The 16,731-nt window shown below is 42.8% G+C and overlaps 1 protein-coding gene and 1 long non-coding RNA gene across 4 annotated transcripts; both read left to right on the forward strand.

Moving 5' to 3' along the window:
* The first annotated feature begins 2,725 nt into the window (after window positions 1-2,725).
* LOC135098245 (uncharacterized) lies at window positions 2,726-13,746 on the forward strand. Its single transcript, XR_010266752.1, has 3 exons — window positions 2,726-2,846; window positions 6,836-6,944; window positions 13,502-13,746. It is a non-coding gene; the product is annotated as an uncharacterized LOC135098245 (long non-coding RNA).
* LOC135098244 (uncharacterized) lies at window positions 7,038-11,850 on the forward strand. Of its 3 annotated transcripts, none has more exons than XR_010266751.1 (3): window positions 7,038-8,529; window positions 11,231-11,349; window positions 11,757-11,850. XR_010266751.1 is itself a non-coding variant. In XM_064000513.1 (3 exons), exon 2 carries the CDS (start codon window positions 7,358-7,360, stop codon window positions 8,516-8,518), a length of 1,161 nt encoding a protein of 386 aa, XP_063856583.1. In that variant the 5' UTR covers window positions 7,038-7,237; window positions 7,351-7,357; the 3' UTR covers window positions 8,519-8,529; window positions 11,231-11,479. The 3 variants fall into 3 exon arrangements, 2 of the variants coding, with proteins under 2 accessions (XP_063856583.1, XP_063856582.1); XM_064000513.1 differs by lacking the exon at window positions 11,757-11,850 and having other exon boundaries at window positions 7,038-7,237; window positions 7,351-8,529; window positions 11,231-11,479; XM_064000512.1 differs by lacking the exon at window positions 11,757-11,850 and having other exon boundaries at window positions 11,231-11,479.
* Window positions 13,747-16,731: the final 2,985 nt, after the last annotated feature.

The following is a 16,731-nucleotide window of genomic DNA, read 5'->3' on the forward strand; positions in this document are numbered from 1 at the left end:
TAAATGAAACACTTCATTATTCATGTTGTTATTATTTCTTACCTATTTGCTTATTTATATTCGAAATAAGCTCACACCCAAAGTCAGTGATAACACACGTCATCTTCCCACATCTCAGTATATTTGGTAACTTGAAACACAACTTGATCATCGAATGTGAGGCAAAAAATACGATGTTTATTCCTCTCCCAGCAATGCCAGCAAAGTCTAATCCTCTCTTTTTCCTCTCTATTCCTTTCTCTCACACAATCCAGCACTGTCCTTCATTAAATTTTATTCCTGTCCTTCCATTTCTCCTGTCATGTTCAAATCATCTCATTCTCTTCTCGACCCTTTTCTCTCACATAATCCAACACTCTGTCCTTCATTTATTTCCGTCCCTGCATTCCCTCCTTGCGTGCTCCAATTATCTGATGCTCTTTTCTAGCATTCCCCTCCTACTCCAACACTCTACTCTTCTGTTTCACTATAGGTTTATTTGACATGTTTACTTTCTTCTTTAATTTTTGTTCTTCTGTGTCGTGTTTGTGAGGTATTTTGAAATGAGATGCCTTGTCAATTGTATGATGGCGTGAAAATTGGTGAGGTTTGCGGTGTGAGAGTTTGTAACAGCGGAAGTAATAGTGGTAGCAGTAATGTTGGTGTTGGTGGTGATGATGCAGGTGGGTGTACATCGTTGAAACTGCGTCCGTGTATAAAGGAACACGTCCCTACATGTCGCTCTTCACTGCTAAGGCAACAGGCTACACAAGACGAGGCTATCTCTCATCAGCCAACACGCCGCGATCTTGTCACGGCGGCGTCTTCTTGTACCATTGAATCATTACTGAATATCTGGGGCCGTGTCGAAGGAGATGTCTGATATAGTGGTGACGTCAGCAGCGTGTGACATCACCTGCTACACCGCCACCAATTGTCCATAGTCTACTACAGTCTCTCTCTCTCTCTCGTGATAGCCCTTTCCTGCCTCTCATTTTCTTTAATTTCCTCTTCCTTTTGAGTCCCTCTTGCACTCAACACACTTCCTTCAGTTCCTTTCTTTTTCTTTACTTCCTTCGGACCTACATAATCTCTCTCTCTCTCTCTCTCTCTCTCTCTCTCTCTCTCTCTCTTGAACTAATGGTTGCTGTGTGTTGTGTAATCGTCTTTACCGAAGCCAATTGATTCAGATATTACCAGTATAAGAGAGAGAGAGAGAGAGAGAGAGAGAGAAAGAGAGACTGCTTCACTCACTGATTCACTGACAAACAAGAGGACGAAGCTGCTTCGCTTATATTTACGAACCATATTTAAAGGTCAAAAATACACACTAGTCATCATCGTCAGCATTTCAGGAATCCCCCGCCAGAGTTAAATGCAGCTGCCAAATTAATTCGTTTCGTACAGGCGTAGTGTATAATTTAGTGTGCATAGTTTAGGCAGATACATAAGTAGTGTGGGTGACTACAATGGGCACGCATGAGGAAGCAAGTTTACATTGAAATAAATATGAATGCTGAGATTCTTCCTTCTTTCCTTCTCTTCGCTAAGTGTGTCCAGACATAAAGCTGCGAGTCTTGTACCAAAAGTTAGGACGCGGGGCAGAAGTTGCCTCGTTACGGGCTGCAGGACGCGGCGGGAAGAGGCGGCTGAGGTCCGACGCTGAACAAGTAAACAGCAGCATTACTCACCATTACGAATACTTACCGGAGGGACTTTATGGAAATGCTCTCTAATGTTCACTTAAGTCGCGCCAAATTGCGGTTTTCCGGTAATAAGGTCGACATGTATTAAGTGGAGAAAAAACAGACAAAACCGGAAACTGGTTCCCACGCGCCAGGTTCTCAGCGCCTGTCTGCTTGTACAAGACGGTTGGCTCCCGCTCACTTTCACTCGGTGCCAGCGGACAACTTACGACCATAACAAGAACGTAAGAATATAAAAGACGCTGCAAGAAGTCAACAGCGGCAGTTCGTGTATGTATATACAAACGTAGGTCCAAGTATATTTCTTGAAAAAAATCACTTCAGCTAGAGCCTCTTGAAATTAGTGGTGGTGCGGCGCGGAAGTGATTCAGAATAGGCCTATGTTGCAGACATTTGTCGCAAGAAGCATTGGCACGGCACTGCACCTCCAGCTGCGCCAGATAATTCTGTCACCGTAATTAATTACTCTTCAGATAAGGATGTTCATGCTGACTTGTGTAAATGTGTTGCTCTGCTTTCCAGGATCCTATATATATATAGAGAGAGAGAGAGAGAGAGAGAGAGAGAGAGAGAGAGAGAGAATAAATAAAAAGAGGAAGAGAATTACATACTGAAAACTTTGCTTTTATTATTGCTGCCACCACCATCGCTACTTTGGACGTGTGGAAAGTAAGGTGGAGGGGCAGAATACCAGAGTGGCAAGCATCTATTATTCCTACAGCATCATTAAATACTGATTGTGCGAACCTGCCCACCAATACACAGTTTTGCTATTACATATATACTGTTAACCTTACCTGCACTGGGGACAGACGGGAAATGAGAGAGTGTTCCTCGTGTTTGGTGATGAGGGACTAGACAGAGCAATGGTGTACTTGTAACACATGGTGTTTGATGGTGGTCACTATACAAATTATTTCTGTATATTGCTCGTTTCATAATTGTTTGTTTCATAGTATTTGGTCGTTTCATATGATAACTACCTGGGAATAATGAGTGTTAATGAGTGTTTCATTCGTGTATGAATCCCTCGAGCGGTAAACCGAGGGAAGGTAGCTCAGGGAGGGAGGTCAAGCCGGTAGTCTATCTGTGGTATAGCAGCCGCACACACCTTGTTGGATTGAAATCTGTGGATTTATTCCCTGTGAGCGCCAGCGACTGGTGAGTGTTCCTCTATTACATTTGTGATAGGTTTAGGAATATATTAGGAATGTGTAGTAATTTGTTGCTTGTTATTCTCTCCTGTTGTATTGTATTATCTCCTGTTGTAGGAGAATGACTAAAAGGATACAGGGGATGAGGAGTATTCCTTACGAGGCGAGGTTGAAGCTGTTAAATTTACATTCTTTAGAGAGACGTAGGTTAAGAGGGGACCTGATAGAAGTCTTTAAGTGGTATAAGGGTTATAACAAGGGAGATGTAAGCAAAATTCTTAGGATCAGTAACCAGGGTAGAACAAGAAATAACGGGTTCAAGCTTGAAAAATTTAGGTTTAGGAAGGAGATAGGAAAAAATTGGTTCTCAAATAACGGGTTCAAGCTTGAAAAATTTAGGTTTAGGAAGGAGATAGGAAAAAATTGGTTCTCAAATAGAGTGGTAGGTGAGTGGAACGGACTCAGTAATCATGTAGTTAGTGGTAGGACACTAGAGAGCTTTAAGAGAAGATTAGACAAGTTTATGGATGGGGATAGCAGATGGAAATAGGTAGGTGTGTTTCATACAGGGACTGCCACGTGTAAGCCTGGTCGCTTCTTGCAGCTTCCCTTATTTCTTATGTTCTTATGTACTTTACCTTACACCTAGAACTGTTACATATATGTTGTGTTTTTGTGATATTTCAACGTAAATTGTCATAGTTAGGTAATCAAACATTCATGTGAGATTTGTGACCCAGAAGGGTCTTTACACCGTAAGGATAGTCACCATAGCTTGTTAGCTAGTAGTTTATTTATCATCTAGTAGTTTATTTATCATGTATTTGTTATTTTTTTCTTTTTTTGACACGTGTTCATAGTGATTTCATTAATGTGTTGCTCCAATGCCTTCATGTGGACTTTGTGATGTTACTTATGTTAATTTTGTATTGCATAGAGATTAATTAAGGGACCTTTTCCAGTTGGACCGTTCACCCTCACGTTCATCCTCACGTTCACCCTGTCGTTCACCCTCACGTTCACCATATGGGACAAGTAAACACGCACAAGAATGAACGAGTGTCAATAACGAGGCGTAATAATATACCAAGAAGAAATACCCTTGTCTGACGCCCCTGAGTGGGTGTTACAGTACTCATAACCTTACCTGCAGCTTAGACAGGCGGGAACAAAACCAAGTATTCCTATATTACATTGTGTTTTGTCATAAGCAACAAGACAGAACAGTGGCGGAGGGACAGTAAACTTGTATTCAGTTAAATGTATAGTCATGGTGAATAGTTGAGTAACATACCGCTCCGTGCTTACTGTTTTTAGTGTTATTCATCTATCTTAAGTCCTTTAATGTGCTGACTAATTAGGATAAAGAGACTCGTGAGGAGGGAAGTTGTTGTGTGAACAGGACGTAAATGCTGCGTTGTCTGTGATGTATAAAAATAAGAGTGGGAAGGGGAGGATTTTACTTACGTTTGTTTCGTTTTAGCATGAGCGGAAGGTTCCAGCCAGTGTCGTTAGTGCAATAAAAATTTTAACATAGGGAAAAGTGCTAGAGAAGCTTAACGTAGAAATATTCTGACATCAAAGAAAAAAGTTGAACAGAAAGATAATCTCTTTGTCTGAGCATGAGTGTTTGTAATCAGAATAAAAATGGTTCTGAAAAAAAATAATGTATGTAATGTTTCTGGATGAATTTTGAGACCAAACTAAACCGCAAGGGAGAAGAAAATATTTGAGTCAGATTTGAAGAGTAAAATCAGTCTTGGCTGGGAAAGTTAGTGGGAAAGAATGTAGTTAGGTATTATTATGAACGATCCGCCGCTGGAAGGTTAAGAAGGTAAAGGAGGCGCATTATTTTAAGGATAAGAACAAAAACACACGAGGAGAGATAGATAAGCATTAGAGCTTATGAGCCTGCGAGTGGGAAGAAGTGGAGAGGGAGAGAAAATCCTTGGGGATTCCAGACATTTATTAGAAAAATTTAGCGAAATGAAGTGACTGCAATAAATCTAACACGAGAAGAGAACAGTGGATAGAGATGGGAGAAAAGAAGTAGAGAAAGAGGAGAGAAATTCTTTGCAGATTTCAGAGACTTAACAATATGTAGAATTTTTAAACGGTGAAGAGGGTGAACTGGATAACTAATGCCGAAATAAGAGACACTATAAAGAATGAGGGAGTTGGATAAGTGAAAAGAAGTAAACGAGAAATACATTCTTGTGAGTTTCACACACTTATCAGATAAGAGGTTTCACACACTTATCATATAATGTTAATGGAGTGAAGTGACTTGTCTAGGAATTTCAGGTGAAAAAATAAACACCCCTACTTTAATATAATAGGTTGCGGAGGCAGAAAAAAGAAAAGGCCAGTAACATCTTGACCTAAAAGAAGACAAGATGAAAGACGGACAGCCGGTATTTCAGCTAGATCAGATTGCATGAGCTTGGGTGTTCTGGGTCATTGCCCTCAATTACAGACCTTCTCCTTCCTCCGCCGCCGCCTCCTCGCTGCTGCTCATGATGGAGTGTGCCTCTCCCGTGTGTGTGGGAGGCTTTCACACACACGGGATTACCAAATAGAGTCAGGTCAAAATTCATCATCTCATTGTCTCCTGCTACCGCGTACGCTTAATTAATCACAAGACCAACAAAGTGTTTTTACCCTGCCCACGAACAATACCAGCTTTATTTTGTACCTTTGCGCTCTCTCTCTCTCTCTCTCTCTCTCTCTCTCTCTCTCTCTCTCTCTCTCTCTGCAGAACACAGCAGCGAGTGATGTATTTTTAATTCGTATATATATTAAAATTCCAGAATATGATTAATATGTTGAGGAAAACATGGCCGAATTTTTTACATCCGCTCCGCGACTCCTGAGACACACACACACACACACACACACACACACACACACACACACACACACACAGACAGAGAGGGAGTTACTACTACTATTATTCCTATTAGCGAAAATAATAACATTGTGCATAATATCATAGGGCTTAATTGCTTCTGTTTCCAAGGACACGCAACGCCCTTCCTGTGGATATTAATTTTGGCAGGCGGCAGCGAGGGAGTGGAGGGAAAAAAGGGAAAAAGAGGTAAAAAGTGATTTGTTTGAAGGTAACTTTATTTCCCATTTAATATATTACAAGGGCAATTTCGGTTTTAAGGGAAAAAATAAATAAAAAAATGAAATGCAGAAATAAAAATAAAATAAGAGAATTAAAAAAGTCACTCAATCAACTATTCCATAAAAGATAGAAATTATCAAAAGAAAAAGAACAAAATAAAATAACACCAATAAGGTGAAAAGAATATAAAAATATTATTTCTACGCGACGAAGATCAACTATTCCATAAAAGATAGAAATTATCAAAAGAAAAAGAACAAAATAAAATAACACCAATAAGGTGAAAAGAATATAAAAATATTATTTCTACGTTCCTTCGTCGCTTTCATATAACTCTAAGGTAACTTTGGTCTCAAAAGAAATATGAAAAATTATAGATAAATATGAAATAGATGTAGCAAAAAAGTCCTTGTGCCGGTATTTAGACAAGTGAGACAAGCACCACTCTCTGCCTGCTTCTGTATTACCTCCTGCTTATCACCTGAACTGTTTCGAGAGGAAATGTTTCATGACACTAGTCCTCAAATTTTGGACAGCCCTCTTGACTGCACTTTTTGTGGACTAAAACCTTCTGTGGGCCTTTTTATTTATTTATTTTTCCTATACCCTCTTATCAATAAAAAGTAAATAAGAACATAAAAATACAATATGGAAAAACAAAATCTTAGAGAGGAGGAAGAGATGAAAAAGAGACCAAAGCAACATTATATATATATTTTATTGCAAAAAGCCTCAAAAGTGTGCCAGCGTTACAAATATGCTTAGTAGTACTCGTATATCTGTAAGCCTACCAGTACTTATAATTTCACTTTCATATCACAACCCATGGATAGTAAGAGGCCTTTTTGTCCCCTGGTGGAGAGCAGAGAACGAGGATGTGAGTACCTGGCTAGCCTTTCACCTCGTGTATTCGAGAAGGATGAGGAGCGAAGCAATGGGGCAGAGAGTCAGCGAGCCAGCGAGTCAGCAGTGGACGTGAGTGACGCTCGAGCGACTGAATCTGGTTGAGGGTGGCCGTGGTTAGTTACTGAACATGTGTGTGTATGGGTCAGCGGTGTCTTTTGTGGTAAGAGGAGGAGGTAGAGTATAGTGATTTCACTTCACGACTATTTAACTGACGTCACCGGTAGTCAACGAGATGCCCGCTTCACCAGCTCCACGTCAGTTCGCTGCTAGTCTCCACACAGTCCACACCTCAACGCTGTCTGCTGTTCCGCTCGTCGACCACCTGGCTTCTGTTCACCGGCTTTCTCTTAGGAGTCAGCCTGGTAAGCCTTCACCCGCTACAGCAGGGTGTTAGCTGTATGGTGATTCCACATATATGATCTAAGGACGTATATGTTGGCTCTTGTGTTTCCTTCCCGTTTTCCGTTCTTTCTAGACGTGAGATGTCGGAACGGGAAAAGGGCTCAGGAACGCCTCGGCGTCCCCCCTCACCTGCTTCGGGAGGGAAGCGACGTGAGAAGGACCTTCTAGAAGGCGATGGCAAGCGGAGGAAGGCCTCCCGGGATAGTTCCAGTACTCAACCACCTCCCGCCTGTCCGCAGTCAGCTGCGGGCCCGAGCCACATCGGCGATACAGCGGTGCCTCCTTCGAGTGAAGTAACTTTGGACAAGCTTTCTACCCTTTTGGGTGCTCTAATTGAAAGATTAGACCAGCCGGCAGTCCCTCCAGTGTCGGTGGAGACAAACTTCACCTTCCCCCATTCTGATGATGAGGCAGCTGAAGCGCCTCGGTGTCTGCCCGAAGCTGATCCCCTTGACGACCTCGATCTGCTTACTGCCCCCGCTACACAGTCAACCGGTGATTCGGTGGTTGATGCGGATTTCCAGAAAGCTCTCGATGAGTTTGCTGGCCACTTCCGGGGTGAGGAAGAGACAGGTGACCCCTTATCTGACCGCCTGGCTGGCATTCTTAATGCCAGTCTGAGACGTCGGCCCTCTTCTGACGGTGTGAAGCTTACATGTGATAAGATCAAACTCCCGAGTAATGTACCCAATTTAAAGGTCCCAGCGACTAATTCTGCCATCACAAAGGCAATGAGCGTCGGTGGAAAGCTAGTTGACACTCGGCTGTCACTTACTAATAAACTGTTGACCAAGGCGTTGGTCCCCATTGCCTGTTGCATCAGTGATATTGGTGATAAGAAAGACAAGCCTGTAAACTACTACCTTGATGGTCTTAATAACAGCCTGAGGCTACTGACTTCCGCTGTTAACTACATCAATCAGCTTCGGAAAGAGATTGCTCGAACTCATGTGAATGATTCTGCCTTGGCAGAGCTCTGCAATTGGGAGTGTGAGGTCGGCAAGGATGATTTATTCCCGTTCGATGTGATTAAGAAGTGTGAGGAAATTCACAAATCCAGGAAACTTGGGCGGCCCACCTTCCGCCCTTACAAAGCTCCTGGAAAACGATTTGCTTCACCTCGCCAGTTACCCTCACGCCCTCACTCTCAGCAGCCGAGACCACGTCACCAAACAAGGTCTTTTTTAGGCCAGAGGCCTCCCCAGGGGAAGGGGATGCCGAGACACAGAGCTCACCAGTGAAAGTACCTTTGGTAAGTCCCTTGTTAATGGACTTGATTAATACTCCGGATAATTTTCATGGGGGAAAAATCTTTGATGCCAGGTTACAGTGGAACCTTCTTTCCTCGGATAAATGGATCTATGATGTGGTACATGGAAAATTTTTAGCTTTTGTGCGTGTCCCCATACAGGGGAGCCCTCCGGCTCCTCTTAGCTTGTCACTTTCAGATGAAAAAGCGCTGGACTCTGCCATGCTAAAGTTCTTGGAGCAGAGGATAGTTGAATTATGTGCACCAGGGGGACATGGTTTTCTTTCTAACATTTTTCCTACCATTAAGAGAGACGGCACAGCTAGAGTCATTCTGAATTTGAAAGAACTTAACGAATATGTGGACCATATACATTTTAAGATGGATACTCTCAAAGATGTGCTACCTTTAATCCACCAGAACTGTCATTTCATGTCTATTGACTTCAAAGACGCTTATTTTTCAGTCTATGTGAGGCCAGAGGACAGGAATTGGTTTAAATTTACTTGGCGTAACTCTACGTTCCGCTTTACTTGCCTTCCACAGGGTTTGACTTCAGCACCCCGTATTTTCACTAAATTGTTAAAACCTGTCCTCTCGCATCTTCATAAGTTGGGAATTTTCGTGTCATGCTATTTGGATGATTGCATCTTTATTGCTGACTCTGCTGACGTTTTAGGATCTAATGTGCTTTACGCTCTACACCTTTTTGACTCCTTAGGGCTCACAGTAAATCCTCACAAATCGGTCCTAGAGCCTACCCAAGAGATTGAGTTTCTTGGTGTGGTATTAAACTCTGTAGACATGACTGCCACTCTGACACCCAGGAGGAGGAAGCACATTAAGGCACAGGGTTCACTTCTACTGAACAAAGATGTTATATCCTTACTTGAACTCTCCTCCTTTATTGGTATGGCTGTAGCCTCTGACCCTGCCGTGGAGTTGGCACCACTCAGGTATAAGTACTTGGAAATAATTCGTAACAAGGAACTCGCACGGCATCATGGGAATTATAACTCACCTGTTATCTTGGACAATCATGCTCAGGGGTTAATCAAATGGTGGATTAATAATATAGATTCACAAACAAAGTCGTTACGATCCAGTCCCCACCAACTAGAATTGTTTTGTGACGCCTCCCTGACTGGCTGGGGCGCAGTGGTGGGGAATGCCAGGACTGCTGGTCACTGGGCTCATGATGAACTGGATCACATCAACTGTTTAGAATTAAAAGCTATTCTCATGGGTCTACAGTCTCTTTGCAAGGATAATTGGGGTACTCATATTCGCCTCCGTTCTGACAGTGTCACTGCACTTACCTGTTTAGATCGTTGTGGCAGTACTAAACTTTACCTTCATGTGATAGTGGAACAAATTTTTGAATGGGCTCTGTCAAGGGGTATTACTTTGTCAACACAGCATATACAGGGCCTACATAATACAAAGGCAGACAAACTATCCCGATTGAAAAACATGGATGCGGAATGGATGTTACTGCCTCATATTTTCCAAAGCATTTCTCAACTCTATTACACACCTGATGTTGACCTGTTTGCCACTCGCATAAATACACAATTACCTGCTTATGTTTCCTGGAAGCCAGATCCCTGTGCCATTCATGTTAATGCCTTCACGATGACTTGGTCAAATAAGAACTTCTATGCTTTCCCACCTTTCAGTATTATATCAAGGGTCCTCCAAAAGCTCCAGGAAGACGAAGCTACAGTGATGGTGATTCTTCCTCTATGGCCGACTCAAGTATGGTTCCCGACAGCCCTCCGCTTGCTTACGGCACCTCCTGTGCTTCTCCCCCGTCTTCCTCTCGTGCTGCCACAAAATCCAACTCTCACACATCCTCGGTCTCAAGTGTTGATCTTGACAGCGATGGTATTATCAGGGAATCGTACCAAAGTCGCGGCCTTTCGCCGGAAGTTGCCGGATTTCTGCTGCACTCCTGGAGGGAGAGCACGAGAGTACAGTATGGGTCGCATATTAAGAAATGGTTGTCATTTTGCTTCGGCAGGAAAATTGATCTCTTTCAGCCATCTTCAGCTGACCTTTTAGATTTCCTCCTTTCCGAATTTAGGAGGGGTGCAGGTAGGACTTACAGCTCCATCAACACGTTACGGTCGGCCATCTCGGCAGTGGCAAGTATCAATGGCCAGCCGGCAGGACAACATCCCTTAGCTACAAGGTTTATGAAAGCAGTCTTTCAGGTGAGACCGTCCTTACCCCGCTACGGTACGACCTGGGATCCTCACTTGATCTTGGATCACATCATAGGTCTTGGGCCCGATAAAGATTTGTCCTTGATTCAGTTATCAAGGAAGCTAACAATCCTTATGTTGCTCCTCTCTGGTCAACGCGGTCAGACTTTACATATGTTAGACATTAGGAACATGACTGTTTCGGACAGTCGGGTCTCTTTTAGGATTGGTGATCCGCTAAAAACTTCTAGGCCAGGTACACACTTGTCAGAATTGGTTTTCGTAGCCTATCCCCCAGACAGGAGGTTATGTGTTGTCACCTCAACGATGAGCTATCTAGAACGCACAAACAACATGCGGGGTTCGCTCACGGGTTTCTTTCTCACAACAAGACCTCCAGTCAAACTGGCTTCACGGGACACATTACGTCGCTGGACGAAAGATGTCATGCGAGCTGCTGGCATTAGTCTTGGCATTTTTTCACCTCATTCTACCAGGTCGGCGTCAGCCAGTAAGGCGGCCCTGCGGCTCCCTTTGTCGACAATTATCTCTACTATTGGCTGGACCAGAGAATCTACATTCACGAAGTACTACAGGAAGCCCATAATTGATGCTGGTGAATTTTCCAGAACTGTACTCTCATAACTTGTAGTTCTTCACGCGCATTATTGTTGTAAGCCGTGCTGTTGTTGTACTTGTTTGGGTTTGTTACTGAATATTGGGTAATAAAAGGCTGTTCATGCTTCCACATTATTGTTCTTTAGCCTTTGAGTGGCTTGATAGGTTTGAGGAACCACTCTAAAGTTCTCGTTGACTACCGGTGACGTCAGTTAAATAGTCGTGAAGTGAAATTGGGAGATTAAACGAATATTTACCAAGTATGATGTTTGATCGTAATTTCACGAACATTTAACTGCGTCACTGAGGTAGTAAACGCCCTCCCTCCCTTCCCTAGTCTCTTGTAGCTCAGTTGTAGCTACAACTTGAATATTCTGGCTGCTTCCTCAAACCTATTCTCTGAAGGACTGACGTGGAGCTGGTGAAGCGGGCATCTCGTTTACTACCTCAGTGACGCAGTTAAATGTTCGTGAAATTACGATCAAACATCATACTTGGTAAGTATTCGTTTAATCTCCCAATTCTTGTTCGTTATCGTTGTCATGTTGTTCATCTTCTGTTTTTACTTATATTTTCTTTGTTATCGTCTTTGTCATTTTATTATGCATTTGCTTCTATTTCTTGTTTCTTTTTACCGTTTCTCTCTCTCTCTCTCTCTCTCTCTCTCTCTCTCTCTCTCTCTCTCTCTCTCTCTCTCTCTCTCTCTCTCTCTCTCTCTCTGAAATAATAATAAAAAAGAAAGCTAAAAACAAGGACAGGCCAAACTAGGCCAAACTGATTTATTTATGTATTAAATCCATTTTCACCTGAATTATTGTCTCCAAGTGTCAATTACTAAGACTCTTCTTCCTCCTCCTGCTGCTGCTGCTATTATTGTTGCCGTTCTTGCACACCGGTACACACGCGCCAGTCTTTATGTAAGAACTCATCCTTCCCTTCAGTTACCTTCCCTTCAGCAGATAGAATCCTTCTCTTTAAGACGGCCCCGGGCAGACAGCTCGGTGGGCGGCTTTCATGGTCCTCGGAGGGGCGGGAGTGGATACTTTTCTTAGGGCGAGACGACTGACAATACCTGATGACGCTGATGACTGGTTTTGTGGGCGTTGTGAAGGCGAGGACGGGGCTGATGACTATCTGCTACTTGCTGCCGTGCGTCTTGCCACACTGACTTTGGTGAGCTGATGAGGCTGTTCTCTGGCTTACGTGCGCTCAACTTGACCGCCTTCCTTGCTTCCAGGGCTTTGCTTTTTAAGTCAGCTTTGGGAAGTGTCCCCGCCGGTAGGGTAGTGACGCAGAGCTACTCCTCGTTGGGCAGCGCGGCAAAGCGGCCACTTTTATGTGAATGTGTGGAGAAGAGTCAGGAGATGGTGATGCAGGCCCTTCGTTAAGCATCGTTAGGCATCGTTAGGCTTCCTTTCCTTCACTTCTTGTAAGAGTGCAGCGAGTCACCGTCAGTGGCTGTGATGCAGGTGTCGTCCTCAGTGAAGAAAACGTTACATTGCAATTTCTTTCCTTTCTTTTTTCTTTCGTGACGTCAATGTAACGTTCAACTATAACCTAAGAGTAATCAACCATCAAACCAATACTTCCGTTTTTTTGCCACACACACACACACACACACACACACACACACACAGAGAGAGAGAGAGAGCAGCTATCCAGTTAAACGCGCGCATACACACACACACACACACACACACAGAGGGCAGACACATAAACACCACAGTATCCTTGGGGTCCAACCTACCGAGCCCCGCCGAGCCCAGCCCAGCCCCGCCCCGTCTCTGCCACGGGAACAGTTTCTCCCCGTCAATATTTAGCGTAAATTTCAGGATTTCTAGCTGTTTCTAGACTCGTGTTATATAGCAGTAGGAGAAGGAAGAAAGGTGAAGGGTAGAGGAAAAGTATGAAGGGGAGGAAAAGTGACTAGGTACCGAGGAAAGGAGGAAAAAAAAAACATTTCGGCTCAATATCATTATTCTTTCTTTTCTATTAATGGAGTTGGCATTGTTGTGATATTTGATTTATTATTAGAAGACTATAACAAGTAATGATTCATAATAAAATCTAGTCTAGCTGTGATTTTATTTTTCGAAAAATAAGTACATTTTACTTATCTTTATTTCTCTATTTTCGTATCCAAACGACAGGCTCTTAATATACAGCAGAAGAAACAAGCCTGGGAGGAAATATGCTGAAATGGAGAGTTGAGGAAGTGGGCCAGACATCAGCTCACGACATTGTTGGAACACGCGGTGTTGCCGCTTCTTCCATGTCAAGAGCGTATGGCTTGAGATACCGGGTATTTAGCAGTTCTTTTATTTCCGCTTGTAAATAAACAAAAAGTACTTCTTATTCTATTAGCTAAACTAAGACAATAAATGTGAACAGTCAACAGCACAAGACTCGTATCCTGTTTGCGCGCGAACACGCGGTGTTGCCGCTTCTTCCATGTGAAGAGCGTATGGCTTGAGATACCGGGTATTTAGCAGTTCTTTTACTTCCACTTGTAAATAAATAAAATGTACTTATTATTCTATTAGCTAAACTAAGACAACAAATGTGAACAGTCAACAGCACAAAACTCCTCTCCAGTTTGCGCGCGCATTTCTCTGCTGTGGCGTGTTTTGTGGCTCCTCGCTGAACACTTCTATCTCTTGACGCTGTGAGTTAGGCTACTTTGACGGTGACTTGAACACTACCACACTGTGTGTGTGAGGAAGGTGTGGTGGAGCTGTGAAGTGTGACAGAGGTGGTGGAGGGAAGCAAGCTGTGCGTTACCCTACAACCATCACCACCACCGCCGCCATGTCATCTTCGTCTTCTTCCTTCTCTTTATTCTTTTCCTCCTTTCCCTCCGCTGACGTGTGTGTGGTGTTCCTTGACCGCCGTCATGAGAAAGAGAATATGCAAGGTAGGTACAGCTCCTACTTGCGCAGGCTTTGACGTCAAAATTTAATGTAATCAGTATGTGTGTGTGTGTGTGTGTGTGTGTGTGGAAGAAACGGGATCATAACCGAAAACCATATGCATAATATGCTATACTAATTTATTATGTAAGTTGAGTACTCCTCACACATACTCAACACACATCTTCAGTACGTACGTATGTATGTTCCTCTCATCATCATTGTGATGTACAGCTTACTGTATATTATGAGAAAGAATAAATAATTGACTGACAGACTGACTGACTGACTGACTACTACTACCAGTCTATTAGCATAGGAATAGGAATAAAGTAAAACACTACTACTACTACCAGTCTAATAGCATAGGAATAAAGTAAAACACTACTACTACTACTACTACCAGTCTAATAGCATAGGAATAAAGTAAAACAGTGAATAAGTGTAAGATAAGGAAAGTGATTTTTAAAATTGAATGGTGTTTAAGTGAATTGTTGATAAGCTTGATTAATAAGAAAGGAATACATGTGAAGTAAGAAACAATAAATTAAGTCATAGTAAGAGTAAATAAAGAAACATTATGTAAAAAGTGAAGTGAATGAGTAAAATTTATGTAAAAAAAAAAAAGTAAAATCAAATAAAAAGCAAAAAAAGTTTGCAGCATCACCCGGCGCTTCTCTTGCTAATCTGGAATGGCGAGGTGGGGATTTCTTGTAAGGGTCATGAGAGCTTCCCAAAGGCGAGGAACACGTGCTGCTGATCTCTTGGTAATGAGAGGCAGAGGGGGAGGTTGTAGAGGATAGGGTGACGGGGTACCATTGTTCTGGAGTCTTCCTGTGTTACCATTCGGAATACTTGGGAAAATTAAAGAAAAAAATACATGACCAGAGAGAGAGAGAGAGAGAGAGAGAAATTCATACATTTAGGAAACATTCTCTCTCTCTCTCTCTCTCTCTCTCTCTCTCTCTCTCTCTCTCTCTCTCTCTCTCTCTCTCTCTCTCTCGTTTTCAGTCAAATATCTAGAGAGAGAAATTCATACATTTAGGAAACATTTCTCTCTCTCTCTCTCTCTCTCTCTCTCTCTCTCTCTCTCTCTCTCTCTCTCTCTCTCTCTCTCTCTCTCTCTCTCTCTCTCTCTCTCTCTCGTTTTCAGTCAAATATCTATCTCGTGTGTGTGTGTGTGTGTGTGTGTGTGTGTGGAAGGAATGGGGAGGCTCACCGGACAGCCCCGCCCATCTGTCTGTCTCTCTCTCTGTCTGTCTGTCTGTCTGTATGTCTGTCTGCCTCGTGATCTGCCGGTTCACCTGAATAAACGAGAAAACTTTTTTCATTAACATACCAACTCTAGTATGCGTAAGTCCATGCCACTGAGAGACAGACAGATAGACACACGAACAGACAGACAGACAAACGGGCGGACACGCGGCGACCCTGCCTGTCCTTCCCTGCTCAGATAAATGCAGAGAGGGATCGTGTATCTCTCACCATCAGCCTAGACACGTATTTTGCAACTTTTCCTTGCCATCATGACTGGTTTCAGAGGCCACACAGCAACAGTCGGGTTATCTTGAGTGTTTTATCCATCGCTAATTTTGTTTTATGTAAGAGGGGCTCCAGCCTACGACCAACCACCAAAAAAAAAAAGAAAAGGCCAGATCTTGAAGGAAAGAGCCAAAGGGATTATCCAGAATTTGAGAATAAATGTCTTGAGACCTCCCTTCTTGAGTTCCAGTCGTAGGAAGGAAGAAATACTATACGTAAGTAGGCAGGGAGTTAGAGTTCATCAGTAAAAGGGATGAAAATTTGAGACTACTGGTTAACTCTTACATTAGGGAGGTGGACGAGATAGGAGTGAGAGGAAGAAAGTCGTGTGCAGCGTGGCTACGGGAGGAGGGGAGGCATGCAGTTAGCAAGATCAGAGGAAGAGTTAGCGTGAAAATAGCGTGAAAATAGTGGTAGAAAATGGCAACTTCTTAAACTTTTTTTTTTTTTTATGTAGGAAGGATACTGGCCAAGGGCAACTAAAATCTAATAAAAAAAAAATGCCCACTGAAATGCCAGTCGCATAAAAGGGTCAAAGCAGTAGTCAAAAATTGGTGGATAAGTGTCTTGAAACCTCCCTCTACAAAATATAAGAGACAGTGACAGAGCAGAGACTTTAGGTGTGATTTTGTTCTGGGTGATTATTCCTTGAACACACACACACACACACACACACACTATAGAGAAAGACGGTCATACGTGCAGGTATAGTGTAAAAATCAAGATAGTGTGTAATAAGGTCAGTGACCGTACGAATGTGCCAATAAAACTATTTGTATTTCTTTATTTTTCTTTAATCTAATTTCTCTCTCTCTCTCTCTCTCTCTCTCTCTCTCTCTCTCTCTCTCTCTCTCTCTCTCTCTCTCTCTCTCTCTCAGTCCACGTAAAGGTATAAAATAAATGAATAAAACTAAACCTGGCGTGTTTTC

The sequence above is a fragment of the Scylla paramamosain genome, unplaced genomic scaffold, assembly GCF_035594125.1.
Source record: "Scylla paramamosain isolate STU-SP2022 unplaced genomic scaffold, ASM3559412v1 Contig52, whole genome shotgun sequence".
Classification (NCBI taxonomy): Eukaryota; Metazoa; Arthropoda; class Malacostraca; order Decapoda; family Portunidae; genus Scylla; species Scylla paramamosain.

Excerpts from the sequence above, each read along its gene's own strand:
- LOC135098244 (XM_064000512.1), top strand. The coding sequence starts at position 7,358 with ATGTCGGAACGGGAAAAGGGCTCAGGAACGCCTCGGCGTCCCCCCTCA.